At 31.9% G+C, this 21,096-nt stretch overlaps 4 protein-coding genes across 4 annotated transcripts; 2 read left to right on the plus strand and 2 right to left on the minus strand.

Moving 5' to 3' along the window:
- Positions 1-47: 47 nt before the first annotated feature.
- Positions 48-5,287, minus strand: LOC116776545 (zinc finger protein 16-like). The gene is made up of 6 exons (XM_032669746.2): positions 3,974-5,287; positions 2,860-3,130; positions 2,246-2,420; positions 1,875-2,027; positions 1,169-1,267; positions 48-891 (listed from the first exon to the last, which is right to left on the minus strand). Exons 1-6 carry the CDS (start codon positions 4,995-4,997, stop codon positions 667-669), a joined length of 1,947 nt encoding a protein of 648 aa, XP_032525637.2. The 5' UTR covers positions 4,998-5,287; the 3' UTR covers positions 48-666.
- A 200-nt stretch (positions 5,288-5,487) lies between these two features.
- LOC116776546 (uncharacterized protein C1orf198 homolog) lies at positions 5,488-9,896 on the plus strand. Its single transcript, XM_032669747.2, has 3 exons — positions 5,488-5,789; positions 6,042-6,639; positions 8,951-9,896. Exons 1-3 carry the CDS (start codon positions 5,658-5,660, stop codon positions 9,073-9,075), a joined length of 855 nt encoding a protein of 284 aa, XP_032525638.1. The 5' UTR covers positions 5,488-5,657; the 3' UTR covers positions 9,076-9,896.
- A 491-nt stretch (positions 9,897-10,387) lies between these two features.
- LOC116776547 (protein dj-1beta) lies at positions 10,388-14,540 on the minus strand. The gene is made up of 6 exons (XM_032669748.2): positions 14,381-14,540; positions 13,487-13,586; positions 12,105-12,224; positions 11,720-11,834; positions 11,405-11,547; positions 10,388-10,556 (listed from the first exon to the last, which is right to left on the minus strand). The coding sequence occupies exons 1-6, from the start codon at positions 14,485-14,487 to the stop codon at positions 10,452-10,454; spliced, it is 690 nt and encodes a 229-aa protein (XP_032525639.2). The 5' UTR covers positions 14,488-14,540; the 3' UTR covers positions 10,388-10,451.
- Positions 14,541-14,744: 204 nt separating this feature from the next.
- On the plus strand, positions 14,745-20,822 carry LOC116776606 (zinc finger protein 33B-like). Its single transcript, XM_032669838.2, has 3 exons — positions 14,745-15,042; positions 15,822-16,761; positions 18,124-20,822. The coding sequence occupies exons 1-3, from the start codon at positions 14,974-14,976 to the stop codon at positions 19,344-19,346; spliced, it is 2,232 nt and encodes a 743-aa protein (XP_032525729.2). The 5' UTR covers positions 14,745-14,973; the 3' UTR covers positions 19,347-20,822.
- The last annotated feature ends 274 nt before the right edge of the window (positions 20,823-21,096 follow it).

The following is a 21,096-nucleotide window of genomic DNA, read 5'->3' on the forward strand; positions in this document are numbered from 1 at the left end:
ACTAGTATGGTGGGTGGAGTCCCAATCAATAATAAACAATGTGAATATATGTTTTTAAAATTTTATTCTTTCGCAACATATTTTACAGTTTTGGTAAATTCTTATCGTAGTTTCAATTAAATTTATTATAAATAACATTTTTCTAAGACATACATAAAACACGTTCAGATTTTAACCTAATGAATTAAGGTACGTTATTATTTTTAATAAATACGAGAAGTTTTTTTTGATATACAGGTAAATGTATGTACAAAAAATTTTTACTTTTAAATTCTTTAATATATTTTGGTAGATTTTTTTTTTATTATTATTATATACATAATACATGTAGTGTGAAAAAATCCACAACAACGATTTACAGACAAAAATCTATACACATATATTATCAATGAATTAAAAATTACTTAACCTTAAAACGTATTATTATGAAAATTTTGCATTTTCTCAATGACACTATGGCTCAGTGGTTAGTCATCATCACTTAGAAGTCCAGGGTTCGAATACTAAACTTTTACATAGACTACTATCAATGAAAACTTTCATCCGATAATGAAGATATAATAAAAAAACTTATTTTATATCTAAGATATGTTCCACATAACCGATTAAATGGCGTGGTGGGTAGATCTCTAATCCAATACCTATACATCAGCCTGGTGAACTGACTCAGTCACTGCCCACCTCCACCTTAATCTTAGGCTTGGGATGTACTTTATATATATGCCTTCTCAACTCCCTAGCATTTAAATATTTACACGGGCACAATTTGCACATGAATTTGAACTCTTCTGGGTCCCCGTGGTATCTGATGAAATGCCTGTCCCTGATGTTCTCAGACACAAATGATCGGTGACAGGTTGTGCATTCAAATGGCTTTGATGTGCTGTGAGACTAGAAAAAAAAAATTATATATATATATATATAGTAATTAATACTGATTAACCCTATATAATATATATGTTTCAAGAAACTCCTTACTTTAGAAAAATGGAAATCATATATCATAAATAAAATATTAGTAAATCCTCAAAGAAACTAATATGACTTGATAGCTAAGTATTAAATGGGAACGGACTTGGTTATGTTTATATATATCTGATTTTATTATGGACTTGTTGATTTTCTAATATTGTAAGTCTAGACTGGTCTAGAATAAGTCTATACTAACAACTTTGAGATGCCGCTTGAGACTGCTGTTTGTGCCGAAACTTGTGTTACATATCTCGCACACAAACGGCCTTTCATTCCTGTGTGTTCGTTCGTGAGCCTGGGAAATAAAAGATTAAATCTATTTTACTTCACTTCTGTAACAATTATCGTAAATTATTTGGACGTGATCTTTATTATAGACCACCGCTTTATAGTTTATACAAATCTGAGTTTTATGTCTTCTTAATATTTCGTTTGTTACTAGAATTAAAAAAATACGGCCTTCATCTGTGCAAAGACTTGCACAGTATATTCTGCCAGTGTCGTGTAGAATGGAGGAGACACGATCCGGGATTGACTTATGAATATAATAAAATTTAACAGCTTCAACGATGGACCCGGCGCCCGCGCGGTGAGTCCGGGATGATGAGAGGTTTCGTCTCATATATGCCATAAGATACCGTGAGGAAGCTACGCTCTCATGTATCATAAGAGTATGCACGGCTTACTTTCCTCGGTCCAGGTACCAGGTCACCAAAATTCCAAGGTTCAGGCGGGATACAAGTCATTAAAGAGATCGTACAATAGTGTTCATAGAAAACTTAGCACTGTCTCTGGGATACCAACAAGTTGATAGCTTCTTAGAAATACACAATCAAATTTACACTATAATGAAGGACTTTTCTACAACTTCATCATCAATAAATACTATTTAACAGACTAACCTGAAGACTGTAACTTTCGAAGAATCCCTTCCCACAGTAGGTACATCTGAATGTAGCTCCCCGGAGCACCCTCTCGTGGGTCTTCATGTGTACATTAAGCAGGGCCGTCGAGCCAAACTTTTTTGGGCATTGAGGACATTCCTCGGTTTTCTCCTGGAACACAAATATTAGTCACAGTATACACTAATGAAACACAAATCTTTAATATCAAAAAAAAAATCTTTAGTCTATGCTTTTACAAAAAAATTAATCTGAGACGGAATTTTTAGTATATATGTAAGTATTATTAAAAATTTGCAGTAACAATCCCATCATGAAACAAACCAGAAATAGGTTCATTAACCTAAACTTGTTAAATGAGGGCACCGTACCAGATGTGTATCTCTATGTTTGGCCAACGAGTGGGCATATTTGAACCATTTTGGGCAATCTTCGCATTGGAACCTAGATTCTGTTGTGTGAGTAGTTACATGGGCTCTCAGAGCTGCCAGGCCCACCATCGTCTTACCACAGATCTTGCATTCTCTTAGACGTGTCGGGTGATATCTGAGAATGAGTATTACAGACTCATTAGGATAGATGTATCGACTGAATTACATTATATTTTGTTGAAATAGCTTGCATTCACAGAAAATAGCTATCTCAAACTAAAACACTCTGACACCCAAATAGTATTATATACCTAAAAAATCAAAATTTTAGTTTTATTCCAAAGGAATACTAATATGTTTGACAATATTTCCTGAATAAGGTGTCTTAGGTAAATTCCCTCAAGGTCAGAGTTTCAATTGACTTGACTTGAACAACATTTAAGATATAACTAGATAAAATACAAGGGAAAATTCCTTGATATTTGAAGTTGGCTGATGCATATATGTCCGCTGTGTATAAGTTATACTTGGTCGGTGTTATTAACTAAAAATATCATAAAATATATAGTAAATCAGTTTGTTTAATATAGTTTTTTTGAACACTAATGACTTACTTCCGTCTATGATTCATCAAACTCGGTGTACTGCTGAACGTTCTCTTGCAATCGGTGCAAGGTATGATACCTTCCTCGGTATTGTCGTCACTTCCGCTAACTTTGTACTTCCTGCTTCTAGGCTTAACTATCTTCTCCTTTTGCGACCTCAATTTCTTTTCGGTTATGTATCCGAACGTATGCCACTTTGTATGTATTATGAACCTCTTTGGATTGTTGAAGAAGAGCTTGCAGTGCGGGCATTCAAAGTACGTCGCTATTAGTGAGGCACCTGAAGAGAAGGCGTCTTGTTTACAGCTACATAAAATTAAATCGTTGATATTGAGTGTTTTACTTCGCAAATATATATTTGAGTTTTAAAACGGAACCTGTTTTAACTTAAAAGCTGTATTTAAGTAAGAGAAGAAGAAGAGAAATGAGAAGCTATTCGTGACTTTGTTCATACAAAAATCCCTTGTTACATTGTTCAGTATAATATTGACACATTGGAGAAACTAGTGTTATTCGGATTTACTACGAGGATTTTATTATTTAAAAACTACATAATCACGACGTTTCGGTTACTTTGCAGCAACCGTGATCACGGGCAGACGAGATGTGAGTGTCTGTCAGTTGTCTAAGTAACCGAAACATCGGGATTACGTAGTTTTTAAATAATAAAATCCGCGTAGTAAATCCGAATAACACTAGTTTCGTTTAAATGCATACTCGCGAAAATCTTAGATCTCATTACATTGGAGAAATCTATAAGAAAACGCCACTAACTAAGAGAGAGAGAAGTTTTTGAGAAGATTGGCTTAAACTAATATGTTGTTTTATGTCTAATAAAGTTGATATAAATACATATATTTTCAATAATACAACTAAAAAAATTATCAACTTATAATAAGAAAATTATCATTTGATATCTAAGGCATTTATGTGTATACATTTAAAATTAAATTATCTACTTATTCCAGATTTATTTAACTTTTGAAAATATACCAAAATTAGAATTTTTATATATGTAATAAAACGGCCGTTGTTCAAATTATGTCCCATTCTTTTACTACTTAAAAACTAATTTTGATGTCAATAAAAAATTTATACTTCCAACGAATGAAATGTCGAGTACCTTTTTTAATAATTTCCTTCGCAACATTTATGCTGCTCTCGGCTCCGATGATGTCATAATTTTTGGTCTCATCGCTCTGCACCCCGTGTGTGTCCTTTAGGAATGGATTGATCTGCTCTATATTTAGTATAGACGGCACCACAACCGTTCTAGTAGAAGTCTCTTGTATGTCTTTGTTAGATGCCTTATCATCATCACACAACCAATTCTCGGTTTTCACTGTACTGCATAGTGTGTCGAGACTGTTTATTCCTGGTTTGTAAGATTTGCTCATGCCCCTCTTATCATCTGCATCATTATAATCAGATTCACTTATAACAAAATCTGTGTCCGATGTTTCCGACAAGTCTTCATAGTTTTCGGTTTTAATGTTATGTTCCAATTTAATCTTCCTCGAGTTTGACGGATGTGATATAATATTTTCTATGATCTTGACTGTATTCGCTAACCTTTTTCTGGAATCATCTCTAAGCAATTTATTACTTAAATCTGTGATACTATCTGTATTTACATTATTTACAGGTTTTCTTGATAAATCTACTTCAATTTTATAACTAGATTCTTGACTAATTTTTGTTAATATATCACTCTGTGGTTTAATATCACTTGTTTTTGTATCTTCATTGTGTTTACGTAAACTTAGCGCCATGCCGGGTGTGTTTACATGATTAACATCGTAATTAGGTTGCTTATAGCTATTTAAGTAATTATAATCTATATCCATTTGTTTGTGATACGCTTTTGTAAACACTTGTGGATAATTTTTGGTTAAAACTGAATTATTCTGTACATTCAAATTCAATGGGAGACCATTGTTTTGAAAACGCTGTGCACTCACTTCAAATCCATGGTTATATGGAGTCAATCCTAGGTTCACTTGGTACGGAACACTGAAGTGTATTTGTCCTGATTGATCACTTTTGGACATAATATTGTTACTAGATATAATTCTATCTTCAGACGATAAATTGTTTTGTTTAATTGGCACATCATTCTGATCAAATGTTCCCGTATTATGTAACATCTTAACTATTTACTGAATTTTACATTTAACTATTTATTATATATTATAATAACTCAAAATAAACACCACTGTATTAACCATTTTGATTTTGACATCTTCTGTAAAATATGGTGACTGGAAACGCCTGCCTCGGACAATGTTTTAGTTTTACTCTATATTTTATTTCAAAACATTATTTTGAATAATAAAAGAGGTTTTTTAATATTTTGATTATTATCACGATTTCATAACTTAGTGTTTTAAAACTTTCTTAAATCTTACATTTTTATTATTGACGAATGATATATTTTTAAGATGTATTACGTGTTAACACATTCAAATCATTTGATTATTTCAAATATTTTAATAATCATTAGAACCTAATGATACAAATATATTATATAATAATATATTTTTTACGAGCATGTTTATTTTGATGGATTCATAGAATGAAAAAATAGATTCGGGAAGAACGGAACGTTTTGCAAAGTAACGTTTTGAATGTAATTATTTCATACTTAATTGGTCATTTATTCGATTATTTCACAATTATGTATTTTGACGTGAACGTAATCGGTTGTGCATTTCCTATTTGTAATCGCAATTAGTTATATGTAATTACATGATTATCGTATCAATAATCAAATATTCTGAGTGAAATAGTTATATTTTTGTGCAATTATGGCGTTAAGCGCTGTAGCTGATGAGTATTTTCGTACCATGAACCCACTGGCTTCTAAAATTTACGAAGATATAACGGAGACTAAAAACGCTTACGAAAATATCTGGAATACGCTTACGGAAAAAGAAAAGGTATTCTAATTAATGTGGGACATTTTAAGTTTAATGTGCGCTGTATTATTAATAAATAACAAAATATATATTTAAAAATTCATATTTTGCATATATTTCCGCAGACTCACATAAATATAAAATAGTTAATACAATAAAGAAAGCTAATTTTTAAGTAACGAAACATTCCGATTCACGAGTTTAGACGACAACATTACATTTATTTACAATTATGACTCACTCTATGAGAATTTATTTTAATTATCTTTTCAGGCGGAAATAATAAACGAATCTATAATAAATCCAGACATAGCTAATAAGTATGCTATATTAGACTCCCTAGACTTCGATATAAACGATCCACCGGTGCAGAAGGACAATTTAATGTCTTTCTTTGGTCGCGAGCATGGATTAAAAATAATTCAAGATGAAAACACATCTTATCGAGATGAACACTCCGCTCCATTCCTCTACCAAACCAAGAGTCAGTTAAATCTGTGCATTTTAAGCGAGCACAGAGTTACGAAAGAGGTGAAATGCACATCACCACCACCGATCATGACCGAGCTTGCTCTCTCTCATTCAAAAGTCGTGAACGAACTGAAAAACGCTCTCAAATCTCACGACGTATTAAAAAGTACATATAAAGATAAAAAAGATGACCGAGAAGTATCACAAACGGGTTTCATAAGTAAATTTATAGGTAATTTCAAAACTAAGGACGAGGAGAGAGAATGCCTGGTGCCGTCCTTGCCGGTAACACAGATTGTTGCATCATCTGAGAACTTCTTTAGAACCAATTTCAAGAGTCCGTCCAATGAATGTAAATTTGATAAGGACTATCGGAATAGTGTCGCCAGATCTAGTAACGGTGAGTGTTATTTTGTTTTACATTCAGTAATACTATGAAATATTCCCTAATGTATTTTAATAATTCCCATTAAAATAATGCTAAGTCAATTATGGGAACTTATTAAATAGTTGAATACCGATTAAATATATATTTATATATTTATATATATATTTAATTACATTATTTAATGTTTTGCTTGAAAAAAAAAATTTTTTTTTGTTTATCACAAGCTAAGGAAGACATAATCATGATAATTAAGTTAACAAAAGTCCAGGGCTTTTCTTGTTAATATTATTGCTTTTGTATATAATAATTTAATAAATAATTAGTGCTTAGAGACTAAAGTGTATTTGTATAAAGACATTGTGTGTATGTACCAACTGACAACAACATCTATAGTATGTGGCATATGAAGTCTTGTGATACAAGATCCATCTGTTGTGACTCGGTTCTGTGAGAAATACGTCACATGAAGGGATATATTCCAGCGTCTGTCCTCGTCTGATGTCTGAGCTATGATACTGTTGAGTTTAATCATAATCTGTTTAGTATTTTTTTTAATGGGCAACACACGTCTGTACATCCTAAAAACTCATATATATAAAATATTACCGTGATTCACGTGGCATGAGCATTTTTTATATGATTAAGTATTAAAAGGATCTCATCCTACACTTTCCATTATTGCCAATTATATATCATATATATATCATTTTACTTGACTATCAGATAGTAATAGTTTGTTCAAAATATATACAGCTTTTCATTTTTATGGCTATAAAGACAGACATTACTAACAGAATATATATATATATATATATATATATATCTAAGTCAGTTTATAGTTAGTGTATACTAAATAACATAGATCGTAAACCTTCCTTCTATAATATTATTATGTTGTTAAATCATAATACCTATTGTGATACCTACAGATTATTATACAACTATATGTACATAAAAGCTAATACAATAGCATTGGAATAACTTATTCCTATGATTTCTCTTCGATGCGTGTCTTTAAATTGAGAATTACTAAAATTGGATTACTTCTAGTTTTAATTGAACTAAACAGACATATATATATATATATATAAATCAATCTGTTTTTGAGATTTCACATAACAAAATTAGGTATATAAATTCGTAAATTCAGAATTAAATGAGATTATTTGTATGTGTGTTTGTTAATCACACTCCATAAAAGTACTGAACCGATTTTAATGATGTTTTGTGACTAATACTTATACTCGGAATAATTGTTCCAACACACAACCCAAGAACGAGTCGCGTGATAAAACTAGTGTGTAGCTTGAAGCGTACTATTTTCATGGCTATATTTACTTTGGTTTGTGTATAAGAAGTAACGTAAACTGTTTATTTATTCGTTATGAAACTTTCCGTAACGCGTTAACTAAACAATTAAAAATAACTATGCTCAATTCTAATGTTTAGACTCTCGGAACAACATCCGTGAAACGCGTACTAGGTGAACTTTGGAACCCTGCGATTCTATTTACGTTACACTTTTAGTGTGGGTAACGATTAAACTTTAGGTGTTGATGAAAAGATATATAACGCGTACTAAGCTCAGTTTACTTTATAGTTAACTGTGTGTTGTTATTTTTTCTATAGGATTTAATTTCTAAAGCGGTTTATTTTTTTTTATTTTTTGTACGTTTTCAACGTTATAACGTGGGATTCTTTATGTAACTAACACATTTGAAAATTGTTCAATCGCTCTGTATTATTTAAAATTAACTTAAATAACGAGAAATTCTCAAACATTTTCTTGTAAATTGCAAAAATGAAGCAAAGTCCGATTATATAGTAAACATTAAGAGTTGGAACAATTGTTGAGATAATAATTGTCTGCAAATATACGTTTCGTATCTTTGAAAATATAGAAAAAGTGTGGAGGCACAACATGTTTATATTAGCTTTAGATATTTTAAACTTATTGTCTTGCTCGGGGTTGATACGTCTAAACAAATTGTACTCTAGAAAAAAGCTTATTCCTTAAGTTACTTAAATAGCACTAAAAGACTTGGGCCTGTCCAGAACTAATATCAATTCATTCTTAGAGCGTACTTAGAAGGCAGCTCTGGTAGGTTTGTTTGAAATTGGGTTAGGTAGAGAGAGGAGCTTGGACGGTGGAGGTGAGTGTTTAACGCGCATTAGATAGGGACCCCTTAAACCTACGCCTGGGTCGCAAGTCCCAGGCACTGTTGAAGCTCCTCTCCCTGCATCATAGACCCGGCACCCGCACGATGAATCCATGGAATGCTGAGAGGTTTCGTCTGTATATTATTTATATCCAATGTTCCAGATCTGTCTGAGGAGAACCGTGGTCTGCTATCCTCGAGTCAGGCTTCTTCATCAGATTTCCCATCAACAGACACCCTCACGGAGACATTACCCAAGACAGGCTACGACTTCCTAGACAACTGGTAATGTTTGTATGTATCAACTTTACTACACGTTTCGCATACTACATACGGAGCGTTTTCAGTATTCGTGCAATGTAGTAATTTTAATTAATCTTTTCTATGAATCTCATTTTATGTATGTATAAGGGTGGGTACTCGTATTTTTCACGTACCCAACGAGATATTGGAACGTCTGGTACTGAAAAATATATTCATTATTACTATAAGTTTTGCGTTTGAACTATATACAGTGCGTTTTAAGTTTTTTAAAGATTTCCGTATTATTTATAATGGAACCTTTCATAGGTAAGATTCTAAATTATAATTTTTATTTTAGTTAATTTACGATATAAAACAATTAATTCTTTATGTAATCACATTTATATGAGCTCGGCTAATACCGTGTCCTTAAAGTTTACAAAAAAAATTCAAATACAGCCAAAGTAGGCTTCACTATTGAAACATCGAGCCATTAATCTTTATTTACAAAAATTATCTCGTCTCGTTGGCTGTTATATTTATTGGTTCCAAAGCGGAAACAAAGAATTTGATTGTGTAAATATTTTATATACATCTTGGAGTCTGTTTAAAGTTATTTTTATTTAATGTATATATATAATTTAAACCAAGTCTGTACGTTGATGCTCTCAAACGTGTGCATTTATTATTATAATTGTTTTTTTTTGTAAATCATGTGCTATTGTTAATATAAATAAATTATACATAAATATATATATATATATTTTTAGTGGAGACCCTAAACACGCGCACCTTGTTGGTAAATAATTTATGTAGAATGTGTATTTTTTTTAATATGAATGAAAATAAAAATGCCCTCGAACCAGTTGTGTGCAGAAATTACGTAGAATCGTTATAAGTTAGTAATATTTTAACAGATTACTGATATAGATAACACTCGAGTATTTAAGTTCTGCCATTAAAGTACTAAGGAACAATGAGTACATTTCAAAGACTATTTGAATATGTATATAATATTATTATTGTTGAAGCCGTAAACAAAACCGCGGCTCTCGCACGGTACACTCTCCGGGTAGTTGATTGTCTCTGATTGGCCGAAAAGTGAGCAACCTGATTGGTCGGCCAATCAGAGGCCTTGCGCTGTTTTGTATAAATACAGGAGAATTTCTTGCAGCAGAACCAAATCTAGTCTGAGTGTGACACAGCGCAGTATGCGGAGCAAAGGAAAAGAAAGGAAATAAAAGCTCGTAGGCTCACCACCAGTCCAATGTCCCGTATATGAATGATTTCATGGTTAGAAAGATAATTTTACGCCAAACAGCACATAATTCTAGATAGGGTTTAAAGAAACAACAACACTCGTTCTAAGCGTAGTAAATCTTAAAACGTCTAACGTTTCCACTGTATGTATATATCCTTACTCTAGTACCCTACAATAATCATTCCCTTTTCCACCTGAGCCGACTTCTCTTCACCGCACAGCATTTCAATCAGCTTCAATCCAAACCAGTAAGCTGTTCCCGGACCCTGGATAAAAGAAAAATCATAAATAACTCTTCGAGCCACAGTTCGTCTAGATCCTTAATGTTCAGCGTCACTTCCAGTAATGTCCTACAGAACGTCTGAAGCCAGTATTCATAGTCTCCAGACACAAGTCCACACTTAACGTTGCCATCACAGAACCACGACGGTTCAGTGTCATGAGTAATTATGATCAGTCAGAAAAACCATTCTAAGGATTATAGCATATTATAGTTAGTACGGCACAGATGGCGCCACTTGTAAAGAAACGTTTTTAATTGCAGTGCCATCGTGTCTCATCCCGGAGGCAATAATTCCTAAAGTCCTTTATGTGCGGGAAGTATTTACGTATGTATGTATGTATGTTTGTCACAATTACACCTAACCTTGGAGACATAAGCATATTCTATCAATATGGCCCTCAGAAAAGAATTTTATATTTGTTGGACTCTAAATTATACTACATTTTAACATTCTAACGGGCATTTAAAACGTTTTTTTAAGCCTCGACGCAAAAAGGTGTTTTGAGTTAGACTCCATGCCTGTGTGTATCTGTCTATGGCGTTGTAACTCTTAAAGAGATCGACCCATTTCGATAATATTTTTGATGTTCGCCAATTTCCTTGCGATGATCCTTGGCGATGTTTTGTTAAAATCATTCTAGCAGTGTATCAGCTCTTTTCCAAAATAATGTAAAGTATTTTTAGCCTTATGATAATTTTAAAAAATTAATAACAGTTTGTCATGTTTGTTAGTTCTTAAAATGTATGGTAATTTTTTAATGTGATTCATAGTATAACTAAAGAGGAGTAAAGAAAATGATGTTTCCTTCTCGATAACCGTCTCATACTCACCCTGCTGGTGACAATGTTGCCATCAACAACTACCCTCTCCCCCTCCACGTAGGTATAGTCAGCAGTTATTTTGTCCTTGGTGGTGGGGTATGACGTCACTCTCTTACCGATGGCAACACCATGCGCTACGAACGCCGTCGGGGCTGGCGAAGAAATTAAACAATATAAGTACACATATAATATTTAATGATTTTTTTTCACAGTAATGATGTTCCATACGACTTTTTTATTATAGTTATATCTAGCACATCCCTAGCTAGTTATAATAAAAAAAATAAAAAAATATCGTAGTTGAATAATAAATATATATCTTACCAGCACATATAGCCGCGACGATTTTTCCACTGCTCTCGTGTTCTTTTAACAAACTACCCACAATATTTGATTTAGAGAGACGTTCAGATCCTTCAAGGCCTCCGGGCAGTATTACCTTAAAAATATATACACATGTATATTAAATCAACAAAAAAATATTAATACTTTTTATATATAATACTATTAGTTTTTTTAAGATATTATAAAATATAGAGAAGGAGCAGATGGAAACATTAATATTTTAAGTAATATAAATTTTAATTTCAGGCTATGTTGAATAAATAATTAATGTATTTAAAAAATCATTGAATTTAAGAATGAGATGTTGTATATTTTTATTACATAAACTTCAAGTGTAAATAAAAACAAATATATATATACATACAGCATCATACTGAGGCTGAGCTGCCAATGCATCAGCCAAGGATTTATCAGGGACCAAGGTCACCTGACGCGAGCACAGCACCGGGGAACCACCGTCCAAACCGGCCAGGGTCACTGTCACCTGCGTGGCATATAATATTGGATTGTATCACCAAGAAGGATCCATTGTCAATCATCAGATCCTATGAAACATGAAGCTACTGTTAAAAGAGGTGTACAGAAACCTGAAGTGTGGATGTATCACAATTAGTGTTACAAGTGGCGCCGTCCGTGCCGTACTAATTACGTTACTATAATATTTAAAATAATTTTTTATGACTGATTATGTATACTATAATACTGCATCATTGTAATTTTGTAATGGCAACATTTAAGTATGACCTTGTATTTAGAAAACTATAAATACTGGCCTCAGACGTTTTGCAGAACATTACCGGAAGTAACGCTGAACATTGAAAAAGAAATCTGAACTGTACCTCGGACACTAGGAAAATATATATTTTTTTTTTAACTTGCAACATTATTTCTTGGAGACGATCACAGTAAACAATTCACACTCTGAGGTTAGGCAAAAATTAACTTACTGGGTAATGCATATTAAACTTAATGAGATCTAAGACTTTCGCGAGTTTTATTCATTTAAATGAAACTAATATATTTTCGGATACACTACGCGGATTTTATTATTTTAAAACTACATAATCCCGACGTTTCGGTTACTTTGCAGCAACCGTGACCACATCTCGTCTGCCCGTGATCACAGTTGCTGAACAGTAACCGAAACGTCGGGATATGAGGTTTTAAAATAATGAAATATATTAGTTTCATTTAAACATATTAAACTTGTTTTATAGTCTATTCAGCGGCTGAAAGACATCTTAATTATCGCTTTATAATAAAAAAAAAAATGTTTGTCATATATTCCACTGAGTTATTGACAGTTAAAAATCATTTTTTTTTAAATATAACAAAATTTTTTATACTTATCAATTGGTTCAATTCATTTAATTGTGATATTTTTTTATTAGGGTTCTCTAAACATATACAAATGGGAATCCTTAATAACCGAAACCGTCTGTCTGTAACCCGGCTATAATTTGTGAACCGTGGCAGTTAAGACGTCAGGAATTAAGGAAATTATGTAATTTATTGATTTCCCACACCAAATATAGATAATGGTAACAGATATAATAAGTTTTCAATAACTATATCGTTCAAAATAACTAATTTGAGATTAATATGACACACTTTTGTAAATTTTTTTCACATAAGACATCAGATCTAGCTTTTTATTCAACAAAATTCAATCTTACCAATACCGCAATATTTTTAATCTTCCTTAATTAGTTAATATAATATTTTTCAATACTTTTATTAACTTACACCACCGCGGCGCAACATGTCCACAGTGATGACCGTCTCCATTTCCTCTGCACCTTGAGCGAGTATCACCAACGCTGACTTCGACATAGCCGACGATGATCTATAATGAGGAGGTCCTAGTACACAAAACTTTACCAAGTATAACATACCAAGCAATCAAATGAAAGTATTTACTCTTGTTAGTAACTGCATTAGGGTTTTAATTGTGACATTAAGCAACAAACAAAGAGTTTTTACTAAAAAAAAAAAAAACAAGAGCTGAAAGGTCAATAAATAAAAATTCTACACACACTTCTTGACAAATTAACTATGCCAAGACTAAAAGTCCAATAGAAAACTATATGGAAAATATTCAATTAATACAGATATAATATAATGTAATTTTGTTATTAATATTATAATAAACAATGTTTTAAATTTCGAATCTCAATAAATTATCAAAATCATTATCCTTTTCTCCTCTTGTAAGTTAGAAGCTCATAGGGTATCAGAAAATTTGAATTGAATACAGCACTTTAAGCACTGCACAGTCTGATGAGAGTTCAAGATTGCTTGATTCATTTTTATTCAAATCCTTAACATATTTTAGAATCATTGCTTGATCGATATAAATCTATAAAAACACATTTTATTGGTTGGTTGTTTTAAATATGATCTTTAGCCGTGCAAAAGTATACACTTATAAGTTTCCTTTCAACCTAAGATTTGCAAAACTGTTCTGAGTAAGTGATAATGCGGTCTCAAGTGCAGATGAATAATTAATTAATTTATTATAATAAACAAATGGGTACTTCAATACTGCCATTGACTTGCTAAATATTTTAATGGATTTAATTATAAATAGATTTTTTTATAACTTATAGGAAATAAAAAATGATTGTCTAAGGTGCTTACTTTCTTTGCGTACGTAACACAGAAGACACCGAGTGAATTATGACAGGACTATTCGAAAATAATTTTGAGCTTTCAGTACAAAGTTTTCTCACCGGTAACAAAAACATTAAAACCAGGTAAACTGTCAATGTTTCAAAGTCGTTTGCAAATATCTAGAATATTCGATTATATAATAGTTTTATAATATGTATGTATAATGTTGAACAATTAAAAAATTTTATATATGCATGTCAGTATAATTATTAAAAATATATATTTTTAAAAAGGTGTTATAATTAAAATAAACTAAAAGCTTTAATGTGGCAACATCTATTAAGTACAACGACAGATGTTCGTTGACGGATTTTCTACTTTGTCTATGACCAGCTTCCTTTTTTTCGTCCGTCAAGCGAACAAAAAAAACCTTTTTCTTTTTATTAGTTTTACGAATAAACTTGACCTTTAAATGAAACATGTAATTCCGTAACCTCTTCAATATTTGGACATATCCTACAAATTTGTGTGAATGTTTTATGTTATTAAATAATAGTTTGGTGCATTGTTAGGTTATGATTTGAACGTTAGACTCTTTTTAATTTAAAAGTTGTTTAGAAATGGATTTTGTTAAGAGAGAGGATAATCATGTGTTGGAGGAAGAAAATTATAAATTATACATGCAAAACGTAAGTAAAAGTGTCATGTAGAACATTAATTTAAGGTTTTAAAATCAATTCTATTGAAAATATAAACTCTTGATACAAGACGTCTTTAATTGTAAATACTGAGTATGTAAATAGAAAGATTTTTATATATAAGACTGGAATATAAAACCAGGTATATACTTTATAGTTTAAAGAAAAGAAATAGTGAGACCAACTTCCTTATAGTATTGGACATCTGGTTTCTGTCATTACTCACTCATATAAACATTATTTTACGTAAAAAGACGTCAAATAAGCAGGATATTCGAAATAAAACGTGTCTTTGGGAAAATATTGTATACATTTTCATTAAAATATAATGATAAAACCAACCAATTTTAAATATGACTGAAATGAGTAAATAATTAAGTGCTTTTAATCTACATGTAAGTACATCCAGATTTTTCCTCCTACGTGAGTATATCAAAATGATGAAAAATATATAACAATGATTAATAAAATAATTTTGCATTCTATTGTCATGATGTTTCTAAAGTTATTCTTCATAGAATAAATTATTTATATTGATAGCTAAGTACTCAAATCTCTTCACTGAATTAGGTTTATATGGGAATCAATGACTTAATTTCTTTCATTCATGATTTTCCGACCAGTATTATTTTAACCATGGATAAATGTTTTTCATAGTGCCAATATCATTCAAATTCCTGAACCGAACAAGAGAATTGAGGATGAGGCACTCTTGGTAAATATATTATATATTAATTAGTTTAATAAAATCATTAAATTCTATATTCCAGCTACAAAAATCACATCAAATCGATACAACGGAATATCAGCATACTGCGATATCAATGGAACAACTTCATCAAGCGGTGCAGTCCACACTCAACAATGGATCATTACACAACTTCCAATTACCGATATCCCCTCGACAAATGTCCACACTCATGCTGAAGACCAACCACCTCACACGATCACTCACTTATAATGATCTCCCGCAACATCTCTCAAAGAATCTGGCCATGGACATGGAATTGTTACCAATGACGAATGAAATTCAGCAAATCCGCCATGAGGATATACTAAGCCAGAATCTGTCGAGAAATCTTGATATAACACTGGCACGCAATCTTAACAATGAACTCGAATTACAGAACAGCTTGGCTCAAATACAGAGTTTACATGAACATGAAATGTCAAGGAATGCGGAGATCACTCAGAATTTAAGTCGAGTCAACGAATTAACACAGAACATGGGTCGTGAACTGTCACATGAGCTGATTAACGAAATCGACTTATCACAGCTGAGTAGACACGGCTTAGATCAGAATATTTTAAGTCACGATGAAGGGAGACGAAGCCCTATAATTCATTCTGTTGATAATCATTTATTGGAGCACCACATAGCTCAAAGATTGGAACAGAATATAGCCATGCGATTGGATTCAGACAGATTGGATCAAACGCTATCCCAGAGGTTGGATCAAACATTAGCGCAAAGGTTGGATCAGACATTGGCCCAGCGATTGGATCAGACATTGGCCCAAAGATTGGATCAGACATTGGCCCAACGATTGGATCAAAGACTATTGAATCCTGGTGTCATACATGATCACAGGGTACTGGAGCAAAATGAGAACTTACTACCCATGCCTTTCCACATAAAATCCGAACAAGATGACGATAGCTATTTCTATGACAACCTGAATCAAGGAATCAATACAGCTTCCGTCAACAGTGAGTATACACCTTTATCATGAAATAGTTGACCATTAAGACAAAATTTGGAGTTAGGTGGAAGTATTTTGGAGAGGTAGGCTATATAAAACTAATAGGTATGTCTAAAAATATGATATTGTAAGATGAAATAGGGACGCAATAGCTCAGTTGACAAAGATACTAAGGTTTGATGTCTCAAATGACGCAAGTTCGAATCCTTCTCAAAATTTGTATTGAAATTTTTTGCTAGATTTGTCTACACTTAAGAATTTGGGTTCAGAGAGATATGTATAAAGTGTAAACTGTACATATGTTGACTAACCGGAAGTAACATATATAGTGTGTCACGTGACTTCATACACTATACAATTGTTATGTCCTGATATTTCGGAATCTACATGGAGTTGAGGGCAAATTTTGTCTTATGTCTTATTCTGGACGTCTGAGCTATGTTGCTGTTATTTCATCAAAATTTGTTAAGCATTTTCCTATGATAGAGACACAAATACACATAGTTACAAACAAATTTAGTTAAAATATTTGAATTTTAATATCTTTCCATATAAAAATTTAGAGCTACTAAAAACGCATTAGCTGTTTTTACATATACTCCTTTGTAGGTAGTATTTAGGTAGTATTTCAATATAACGTAGATGTGTAGTTATAAACATAATTAAAATAATCATATATATATATATATATGTAAAATTCAGCCTTTCTGTGAGTATTTTTTAGTCTCTATGAACAGCTTATATTCCAGTTGAAGTAACCTTGAGATTTCTCTCCATTTCTATAGAACTGGTCATATTAGGAACAGGTCTTAAAAATTAACTTTGACATTCAGATCAAGTTTACATATATATTTGGCATTATTAATTAATAAGTCTTCTATTTTCTTTGAATACTAAAATTTTACACTAAATAATGTAATCAAATGCTATATATAACTGAGAATTTTTAAATTAAAAAAAAAGGTTTGATATTTTTACATAGGTATATTGGGAGAGATAGGTATATATGACTTTCTTGTCATTGCTGCGATACCTACAATTGGTTTTAATATTATATCACCAATTTAACTTGAACTCTTAAATATTTATCAACAAATATATAAGAAACGAAAAGGTTTTTTCCATTCTATTCCATGTTTAAAAGGAGTATATTTTTGATCATGGTTTTAATTTTTAAAAAAAAGATCAATATGGTAATATTAAATGTCAAAAAATGTCATCAAAATAGTGACGTGATTTGTTAGATACATGATATCTTCAACAAATTTGTATGTTAAAATGAATTATATTTTTATTAAATATATTATATAACATAACTTTTAGAATGCAATGAATCATATTTTAATGGATATTTTTATCATAATTTCAGATGAGTTACAACAAAACGATCACAGTCAGACGAGTTCAATACAACATGAACAAATGTACTCGTTATTCAATAACACATCAATACCGGCTCTGAACACCATAGACTTATATTCCCGGACCCCATACATACAGAACTATCCAGAAATTGCGCGGGAAAATCCACAGAATCTAGTCGTTCATAGACAATACGACAATAACAGTCCATACGCTGACGAAACAAAGAAGAAACAAGAGGATGTCAAAAAGAATACCAAAATCGAACATCCCAAAGAGAATTTGAAACCTAACGATCAAAATAAACTATACTACGATTACAACGATTACGTGAACGTCGAAAAAAATGAGAACGATTCTAGTTCGCATAACAAAATAACAGAGGAACTCGCGTTGAATATAAAAGGTGAGTACGCGTGTTACAAGTGCAACGAAGTGTTCCCATCGAAGAGGTTATTAAAACAACATTCTAAGAACTGTGAAAGTGCTGATAGTGATTTAGATAAATTGGGTAAATTCAGTTGTTCACAGTGCGCGTATAGATGTCAATCTCCCGCCATTTTGAAAATACACGAAAGAACACATACAGGCGAGAAACCGTACGCGTGCACGTTCTGCGATTATAAATCAGGTCAAAAGAATAACGTGGCCAAGCACATACTAGTGCACATGAAACAGAAGCCTTTCAGCTGTCAGTATTGTGATTATAAATGCGCTCAAAAGAATAATTTAGTTGTCCACGAGAGGACTCACACGGGTTACAAGCCATTCGCATGCCCCTACTGCGATTACAGGACGGTTCAGAAGCCTAATTTAGTCAAACATATGTATTTGCACACCGACCAGAAGCCATTCAGCTGTGATATGTGTAATTATAGGTGCGTTCAAAAGACGAACCTTACGAAACACAAGCAACGTCATCTGACCGAATGCGACAAAATGGATATCAAAAATCAAGTGAAGCCCTACAAGCCTAGACAGAAATCGGTCAAATGCGCCCATTGTTCGTACAGGTGTGTACAGAAATCTAGTTTAGATAAACATATGCAATTCAAACATAGTGACATACAAACGGATATGCAATTCAAACAAAGTGATTTACGTACTGATTTGCAATTCAAACAAAGCGAATTGCAAAGTGACTTGAGTGACGGTGTTAATGGAACTAGTGACTTTGACAGTATACAGAATTTGAGTATAAAAGACATGTCTCAGGAGATCTGTACTTGATATGTTGAGTTTAGTATAGATGTAGCTAAGTATAACTATGTTTGACGGATTTATATATATATATATATTTTAATTGATACTCTGTCATTTTATATGCCAATATATAAAGTGTTGCTTGTAACAATATTTCTAGGTTATTATCATTTTAAAAAGTATGTAATAGTCGATTGAAAGTTGCCAGTGATAATATTTTTTTTTATAAATTAGTACTGGCAGTGTCGCCACATCGAAAAGCTCAATTGTACTTCAAGTACCTTATTTTTATATTTTAGTAGACATCCTTTTCTAAGTCTTATTTTAATTATGTAAATAGTATTTTGTAACTGTCAACACAATATTGTATATTTTAAGTGCTGCATTTAATTTTAATTGATTTTTTTTTTAACAATATTTTAATCACTATTTTTGTACTCAAAATTCCATCAATACCCAGTAATTTTTTTTTCTTATACTTATATATATTGAAGCAAGACAAGAAATTTTTTGCAAACAATTTATTTTGTGACTCTTTATTCTTGTAATTTTTTTAATATAATCGAAATAATGGAAGAATATTCAAATCAACATATTGTCCATAACCCACCTTTCTATTATATATATATATATAATGCTTTTATAATACAAATAACTATACACATGTATCAGAATTTGCAACCCTCAACTATGCAATGATCATACAAATATACAAATCTACCCACATTTTGCATCTATACACAGTACTTCATAGCATTTCTCATTGTATGTATGTATTTCCCACACCTATACATGAAACTCAATCCACATTTATTCAGAAGATATGTTGTCACAGATGCACATACACTTGTTTTAGTAAAATAGCATGTATGAAACTAGTACCGTTGGCTATTTTAATTAAAATAAAAATGTTCACTTTACAAATCAATTATTTTTGTATATTTAGGTCGACCGTTTGTATCTGTAACGGCTCTACTTTCACGATAAGCTTGAAATTTAGACTTATTTATTGTTAACATTGTTTTATAAAAGACTAGGTCCGCTCTCCGACTTTGTCTGCTATCAATCAATCATGCACAAGGATGTCTTTGTAAGTAAAATTGGGTGCTATTTTATACAGTACATTATATATTGTCTCTCAATACGGCCAATATGAATTTCAGTAGTCATAATAGCCTAACACTTCCGTATGATTTGGTTGACTAAAATTTAGGGCACTGTATCACAAAACGAGCAAATAAGATTTGATATGACAAAAGGGTGTTGGAATTTACTCGCATGGTGGTTGAGATAACTCACGTGGGGGTTGCGACCCCGGTTGGGGAACAATTCTCTGAACTTATTTTTATATATGCCTATAGGCTGTGATGTATTACTATAGTGTTACCAAGAGATTGTAGACCTTAAAGCATCACATACCTAAGTATAGACTAAGGTGATCCTAGTGATATAATGTTTAAAACTTTTTTTGTATGTTCATTTATTAAATGCCTCACCAAAGCAGGGCCTTGTTTTCTTTCGCACGGGACTCTGGCGTTTTTAGTCGGATGGAATTGTTCACTAATATTGAATACAGGAATGACTCGTTTAAATTCTTTTATTGGGTAAGTAAATTGTTGAAAAATAATATCTGAGACTAATACTTGATGGTATCGGACAATATTAACTTGATTTAAATCTCTATATTGTTTAGTTCGTTTTATAAAATTAAAAAAAATATTCCTTGATTTTGATTCCATAGACCTTGTAGATTTCCCTGTGATAATGTCTAAAGAGC

This window comes from Danaus plexippus, chromosome 30 (genome assembly GCF_018135715.1).
Source record: "Danaus plexippus chromosome 30, MEX_DaPlex, whole genome shotgun sequence".
Taxonomy (NCBI): domain Eukaryota; kingdom Metazoa; phylum Arthropoda; class Insecta; order Lepidoptera; family Nymphalidae; genus Danaus; species Danaus plexippus.

Coding starts and splice junctions, on each gene's coding strand:
- LOC116776545 (XM_032669746.2), bottom strand. CDS start 4,997: ATGTTACATAATACGGGAACATTTGATCAGAATGATGTGCCAATTAAA. Junction 2,028..2,245: donor AACATAGAGATACACATCTG/GTACGGTGCCCT, acceptor TTTGTGTTCCAG/GAGAAAACCGAGGAATGTCC. Junction 1,268..1,874: donor TCGAAAGTTACAGTCTTCAG/GTTAGTCTGTTA, acceptor TTTATTTCCCAG/GCTCACGAACGAACACACAG.
- LOC116776546 (XM_032669747.2), top strand. CDS start 5,658: ATGGCGTTAAGCGCTGTAGCTGATGAGTATTTTCGTACCATGAACCCA. Junction 5,790..6,041: donor CGCTTACGGAAAAAGAAAAG/GTATTCTAATTA, acceptor TTATCTTTTCAG/GCGGAAATAATAAACGAATC. Junction 6,640..8,950: donor TGTCGCCAGATCTAGTAACG/GTGAGTGTTATT, acceptor CCAATGTTCCAG/ATCTGTCTGAGGAGAACCGT.
- LOC116776547 (XM_032669748.2), bottom strand. CDS start 14,487: ATGTTTTTGTTACCGGTGAGAAAACTTTGTACTGAAAGCTCAAAATTA. Junction 11,835..12,104: donor CTCAGCCTCAGTATGATGCT/GTATGTATATAT, acceptor TATATTTTTAAG/GTAATACTGCCCGGAGGCCT. Junction 11,548..11,719: donor CGTCGCGGCTATATGTGCTG/GTAAGATATATA, acceptor TTTCTTCGCCAG/CCCCGACGGCGTTCGTAGCG.
- LOC116776606 (XM_032669838.2), top strand. CDS start 14,974: ATGGATTTTGTTAAGAGAGAGGATAATCATGTGTTGGAGGAAGAAAAT. Junction 15,043..15,821: donor ATAAATTATACATGCAAAAC/GTAAGTAAAAGT, acceptor TCTATATTCCAG/CTACAAAAATCACATCAAAT. Junction 16,762..18,123: donor CAATACAGCTTCCGTCAACA/GTGAGTATACAC, acceptor TCATAATTTCAG/ATGAGTTACAACAAAACGAT.